Source organism: Trypanosoma cruzi, genomic scaffold, assembly GCF_000209065.1.
Source record: "Trypanosoma cruzi strain CL Brener 1047053516653 genomic scaffold, whole genome shotgun sequence".
Classification (NCBI taxonomy): Eukaryota; Euglenozoa; class Kinetoplastea; order Trypanosomatida; family Trypanosomatidae; genus Trypanosoma; species Trypanosoma cruzi.
Genome location: NW_001849527.1, coordinates 46,765 through 53,494, shown reverse-complemented (window position 1 = coordinate 53,494; position 6,730 = coordinate 46,765). Strand labels below are relative to the sequence as shown.

Here is a 6,730-nt window from a genome sequence, read left to right as displayed (position 1 = left end):
GGGGGGGGGGGGGGGAAAAAGGCAAAAACAAAAGAGAAACTGTACACATTCATATCATGAGCAAACATGCAAAGTTATGTCATCTATGGAACTCTATTATCTCTCAGTCTTTTCCCCATATATATATATATTTCGATTTTTTCCAGTTGCTTCTCCTTTTTAAATGAAATACACCAACACGCACAATCAGAGAGAAAAACAACGCACAACATCGTCAACAAGAGAAAAGACACGTCACCCCAGACAAATTCCACAAGCAACGGTGATACACGCAAGAGCCTTCGCGTCCCATACAGGATTGTGTGGATCACTTTGCGAGCGCAAACGCACGGCGGCCTCATCGACAATTGCAGCCTTTTCTAAAGCATCACCCAACGGTGGAATGACTCTTGGCGATGTGCGAAACCCGGACGCGGCAAAAAGTGTGTGCCGTGTGACATCTACCACTTTGGCCTCATACGGGGAAGTGAGAAGTTGACCCGATTCAGGCTGCAGCGGATTCAATACATGCTGGCTGTCACTTTTATTATTACTGGCTTCATCCGCTCCAGTGAGTTGAGAGGGTGGGGAACACAACCGGGCACTTTGCGATGCCCGAGGTGAATATCGAGTTTTCATGCAGCAACTTAGTCGCAGAGTATTTTGTATGGCTTTCGCATCCATGTCACCGTAAGTGTACAGTTTCGTACCAACCTCACCACCGTGACGTAGTAAAATATACCAGAGACGACTTAACTCATACGAAAACTCCTCCATGTTCCCACATTCTTTATACTGCACACCTTTATAGCTTGGATCGTACTCCATCAATATCGATGGAGTAAAGGGGGATGACGACATCTGACGGTATTTCTCTGCTAATTGACGCAATTCCTTCTCTACCAAATCCCCACACATTACTAGCCATGCACACCACGCCTCGGCAGAAGAAAAAGAAACCCGAAGTATTTCTTGTAGGAGCGTTGGGTGATGTCGTAACAAAAATGATAAGGATCTTTCCTGACGTCTTCCTTTACCATACGTTTTCAGATGATCTAAACACATGGCCGCCCCGCGAAACTCCGATGAATGCACGGAAGCAGAGTAAATTGCTTTAAACCACGAATGATCGGCCCGTCGAATATTCGGAATGCTGTAGGGACAAAGAGAGTTGAACTCCAAATGCCACGCACGATTACCTGAAAATGTTGTTGTTGTCGTTGTCGTCGTCGTCGCTTCCTCCGTCCTCCTCAAAAAAGCTTTGCTGTCGGATCGTGCATGTCGCTCCTGCAGAGTCCTGAGCCTTTCTCCACTTACCAACCCCGTGCGCAGTTCTAGTGCGAGAGAATGCCCACAAGGAAGAACGTCTGCTCGGCGCATCACCTCGACAGGATCGAGGTTCAAAATGATGGGAACTCCAAATACAGTTGCTCGCCGAAATGCCTGCCGCTTCGGTACCGGCAATGACGGCGATAAGGAAGAATGGAGAGAAGTACTTGTCGCCACGACACTGCCATCAAATTGATGCTCACTTCCTGAAGTTCCTTTTCTGGCCGAGAAGGGGACAAAGGCTACGGCTCTCGTAAGCACATGACCATGTGTCTTGAGAAACTCACTATCCAGCGCGATCACCACCGGCTTGCCGCGGTGCATTCGGCACTGATAATATTACTTTTCCGCCACAAAGCGGGGGAAAGGCAAAGAAACATACGTACAGAAAGAGAAGAGGAGAAAAACAAAAGTGTATCTACATATACATATACATATGAATGAACGGTGTTCATATAAGAAGAAAATGGGCTTAGCAACAACCACACGGACATGCAGAGAGAATATTCCCTCCAACCTTTTTTTTTTTTTCTTATTGTTCTTGTGCCTCATATCTTACGCAGCAGAATGCGTTAAAAGTTTTCCCCTCCCCCACACCACCACCACCACCACCACCACCACTACTACGAAATCTCCCTTTTTACGAACATACCTCTGCCCATGGACCTAAATACCCCCCTTTTTCAACCTTTCTTTTCCTTCACTTTTTTTTTTTTTTTTTTTTTCCTTCCTCTCTCTATTTCTCTCTCTCTCTCTCTCTCTCAATTCCTGCATGTTTACATGCGTTCCTTTCACAAATTAATTATTAATGCGGGATGCTTCTCACATATTCAACAACAACAACAAAAACAAACAACCAAAAAAAAAAAAAAAAAAAAAAAACAGAGTTTACTTATCCCTCCTAACCACCTCTTCTCCACCCATTTCTCCCATCAACACGGGTGTAAATGCCGAATTACTTCTCTCCTTCTTTCAATTTATTCATCTTATCACTTCGTATTTGAGATAGCAGGCTCGTCGGTGCAGGTACATATGAGAAAGTCGTTGGCGAGAAAAGCCCATTAGGGGGTGAAAAGCCATAGCGACTGCAACGCCGCACGTCTTCCTTCCTGCAAATAGGACATGCACGCAGAGAGAAAAAGAGAAAAAAAAATTATTTATTTATTTATTTATTTATTTATTATTTTTCCCCCTTCTCCGCTCATTGTGTTGTTCTTCTCTCTTTCTTTTTCCTTCTTTCTTCTTCCACACACACCCCACTTTTCAAAAAAAAAAAAAAAAAAAATAATAATTACAATCCTCAGTTCCCCGCACTTTCAATGCTCTCCCTCTTGCTGATATTTCCGTTTCCCCGCCCCATTAGAACAGCAGACAAAACCTCCGCCAACATCCGCCGCCTCATCTTATCGTCTATTCCCTTCATTCATGTAAATAATAATTTATTTATTTATTTATTTATTTATTTTACTGGAGTTTTCCGATAAAAATTTCGTCTTCTTTTTTGTTGTTGTTGTTTCTTCTTTTTTTTTTTTTCTTTTTTTTTTCGTCTTTTCTTTTATTTTATTTTATTGTGCTCAGTGTCTGTCTGTGTGTGTGTGTGCTTCAGTTTGTCTTTTTCAATGCCTTTTCCGTCCCCTTTGGTCATTTATGTGTGCCGACTGGAAACACGCATTATACCAGAGCACCGAACAATCATCGAAACCCACACACACACACACACACACAGCGAGCACAAATCGTTACTCCCTCCCTTCCTGCCTTTTATTAAATAAATCTTAAGGATTCTACAAAGGCATTCATCTCCCGTTCAAACTTCCTCCAAAGTCCCACCGCCATCTCCCATCGTAACAGCGTCGTCTTACCGTCGCGAACAAAAATGAAAACCTTCCCACGTACTTCCATTCGTTGCCCTGGTGCAATTTCTTCCATGTTCTGCGAAACAAACGTCAGGCAAGGCTCATCGTTAATGGTCGTTTTCTTAATTTCCCTAATGTCGCTATCTGCTGCCTCCCGCTTCATCCGAGCCATCCATTCATCCAAGGAGCCCATGCAGTCAGGATCGCCTTCAGGGGTACCCACACGAATTGTGACGGCAGGTGGCTGCTCTTCAGAGGCAGTCCCTTCAGCTATGCTGTGCGGGGCGTAGGCGACGGAGCCACCGCCAATGCGGCTCGCCACAAGACGACTACCACTCAAAATATCCACCTTATAGCCGTGCTCGGCATTCACAAACGTGCCACCCTTCTTTGGTTTAGGAGGCAACGATGAAAGAGTAACAGACTTCAGAACAGCCACGAGGTCTTTTTCAGCAAGATGTGAATTGGACTTTTGCAGTGGCTTTACAACCAATGTATAACCATTGTAGGTGAACATCTTTTGCTGTTGTGCACCATCAAACGCAGAGACAATGACAACACCATTAACAGTTTTTTCATCACGTGGTTTATACGCTGAATTAGGGACCGCGTCCTGCTTATATAGGCTGATTTCTTCCTTTTTAAAATTCGACGACGTGGTGAATGTGGCAAGTGAACCATTCTTGCCCGGATATTCCCAGCCCCAAGTGGTGTCAATATCCACTTTCACCTCACCCGTGTGCAGCTCCACATATCCCAGGGAAGTCTCAATATTCTCCTTGATCCGCATACCCTGAGCCATTTTCATAAATGTGGGTTTAAACTTCGGCATAATATTGGGCGCACACATAATTTGAAACGTGTACGCAATGCTGTCTCGAACCTCCATCAAATTCAGAACCTTGATCTCATACAGAGGTGGGAGGGACTGTGCGTACTCCAAGGCGTAACGGAATGGTCCTTCTTGCACCGCGGAGTCCTTTGTTATTATGGGTTGAATGGCTCCACCAGTCATCATGAGCATCTGATTCATGGCAAGTTCTTTACAGCGTTCCTTAAATTCAACCAGATCAACATTGTCCCCTCGGACATCCTCTACGGATATCACAATCATCGGCACCGACCCAGCCTCTTGGTGCTGCTGCTGCTGTGCATCTTCAGGGTTCATATCCTTATTAAACACCACCAGCATCGCCACATTCGGAAAAGGGGAAAGATCTTCCCGTATTTCCCAGTCATTTGGCAACTTCACTGACAAACCTAGAAGTGGAAACTCCTTTTCTTTACCACCGGCCTCATTAATGGTAAAGCTCTTCGTGCCGGTTCCGTAAGTTGTTGTCCGATCAACTGCATCATGCATATCAATCTCATTTAAAGCCTCCGCCAGTAGCTTGTTTTCCACCGAAGAAACATCCCCGGCCTTGACCCGCACCTGAGGTTCCTCCTTCCTTTCATTGCTTCCAGGGGTGGTGGTGGTGGTGGCAGCGCTGCCGTGAAGTTTGGTTGAACCATTATCCGCTTTGCTTGCAATCGCCACCTCTCCATTCCTGACGACAGGCCCATCGAAGGCGTCATCATCCTCTCCACCCTTATCCATTCGCCCCCGCCGTACCACAAAGTAAACTGTGGCGCCCACAACAGCAGCCCCAGCTGCCGCGGCGAAAATAAACTTTGGCGACCCCATTCCCCGTAATTGCCACTAATTCTTCTCAAATTCTCTCCAACAAAAAACCACAAAAAACAATATAGCACACTAGAAACGTTACTACCCTACAAAATAGAATTCGTCACAATCAGACCTGCACCTCCAAAACCGCTAAATATTCCTTACACAAAGCTAGGAAAGAAAAAAAAATAAATAACTCGCAACAACCAAGGATAAGCAAATAGTAAAAAAAGAAAAAGAGAACACAACAATTACCCTTCATATATGAGAGACACGCATCACCACAAAAACAATTAGGTGGGCACGGTTCAACAACAATCAAAAAAAGAGAAATGCTCCTCGCCCTTGTCCCGTTCCTCACACTCCCACAGTTACTATTACCGTTATTCTCTCTACTCCGTCCCTCAACAGCACGCCACGCTCACTTCAAAACGCGCCCCTCCAGCACAGGCCTCGGGATCGTCGGGCCCTCCCAGCACAGGTAGTCCGTGATGCGCTCCCGCTGCGCCGCGACGTCGGCGACCTCCTCCCAGTCGAACAGCTCCGTGTCCTCCACGTCCTCCACAATCGCCGGCATGCCCCGGCCGCGGAACACCCACAGCGCCACAATGTCGTGCCGCCTCTCCTCCCAATCATTAGTGCAACGCCGAACGCGTACTTGCGCACGTGCTCCATGCGCTGGAACCACCCGCGGAACAGGTTGGCCGTCATGCACTGCATCTTGTTGTCCTCGTTGTACTTGTAGCGGCACCAGAACGTCGTGTAGCCGGCGGCGTCGTAGTGCTGCGAGAGGCTGCCGAAAAATGCCACTTTTGTGGAAGATCCAAATGTGCGGAAACAACGGCCACCCTCACTCCCTCACACCTCCGCTCCCTCCACTCGCCCGCACACAAGGGCGGTGTCATGGGGAAGAGAAGCCCGCCGCACAGCGCATGCACAAGGGCACAAACAAAAGCAATGCCATCCACGTCGCACCGCAAGATAGAGCCATGCGCCCAGCACACACACGGCCGCAACGAAAGAGACGGGCGGATCCAAGTCCACGCTGCAGTCCTTTACTTCCCTCCGCACCCACGGATTGGCAGAACGACTCACAGTGACGCACTGCACACACCATCCGCTTCCCTCCGAGCGCACTCAGCAGGCCAGCGCCCAGTCACCCTCGTGCCATCGCAAAGGGGAGCACAAACAATCGTCGTCGCGGACCATCGGTGCCACTAGCAGGAAGGAAGAAGTGGGGGCATGTCAACAGCACGGCCAGCAGAGGGACACTCAACGGGACACGGAGACACACAGCGACAGTGGATACGGTAACAATGGAGGCACGCTGCGGTGAGTTACCAAATAAAAGGAAAAAGTGAGATTCCGGCATGACCCTCAAAAGAAATAATTAGGGAAATTTAATTCGGCAGAAATTTTATTTCATGTGCCATGCAACGCAATAGAAACGACCTTGTGTTTCTGTATATAAATATTGCCTGCGCAACAAAAATTAAAGAAAAGTGTTCGTACTGTTCCACCAGCCCACACAACATTCCTCACATTTCATGCGGCATCCGGCCTGTTCCTCCGCTCCCCCTTTCGGGCAGTCCGTGGGACGCACAGCAATGAGGCCGGCACCGCGTGTGGGCAAAAAAAAAGGCAAACAAGAGGGGGAAGCAAATCACTCATCACGGTATTTATCAACCGAACACCGCGTAAAGAAAAAAACAACAGTACTGATTATAACAGATAAACTGCATTAAAGGTAACATTGAAAAGTAAAAACATTGAAAGAATCAACAAACAGTAAAACGTTAAAAAATAAATAAAAACGGTGGCATAAAAAAGGACGAGAAATGCGGCACGTATTCTCCGTGAGGAGTCGCAAATCCACACTCTGTGGCTCAGAAGACTGCCG

At 47.1% G+C, this 6,730-nt stretch overlaps 2 protein-coding genes and 1 pseudogene across 2 annotated transcripts, besides 12 other annotated features; all 3 read right to left on the bottom strand.

The window, feature by feature from the left end:
* Positions 1-2,741: a sequence feature (heterozygous, Esmeraldo-like haplotype).
* On the bottom strand, positions 235-1,632 carry Tc00.1047053508083.20 (hypothetical protein, conserved; the record flags this gene model as incomplete). The annotated part of the gene is made up of 1 exon (XM_799721.1): positions 235-1,632. One exon carries the CDS (start codon positions 1,630-1,632, stop codon positions 235-237), a length of 1,398 nt encoding a protein of 465 aa, XP_804814.1.
* Positions 1,903-1,935: a microsatellite.
* Positions 2,013-2,033: a microsatellite.
* Positions 2,039-2,071: a microsatellite.
* Positions 2,167-2,190: a microsatellite.
* Positions 2,462-2,490: a microsatellite.
* Positions 2,574-2,593: a microsatellite.
* Positions 2,742-2,855: a sequence feature (areas merged during assembly that could not be assigned to a particular haplotype. This can correspond to areas where the two haplotypes were merged or to regions with more than two copies in the genome that were merged during assembly.).
* Positions 2,746-2,773: a microsatellite.
* Positions 2,803-2,875: a sequence feature (A-rich).
* Positions 2,856-6,730: a sequence feature (heterozygous, Esmeraldo-like haplotype).
* Positions 3,012-3,033: a microsatellite.
* On the bottom strand, positions 3,073-4,848 carry Tc00.1047053508083.10 (hypothetical protein, conserved; the record flags this gene model as incomplete). The annotated part of the gene is made up of 1 exon (XM_799720.1): positions 3,073-4,848. One exon carries the CDS (start codon positions 4,846-4,848, stop codon positions 3,073-3,075), a length of 1,776 nt encoding a protein of 591 aa, XP_804813.1.
* Positions 5,257-5,625, bottom strand: Tc00.1047053508083.5 (annotated as a pseudogene).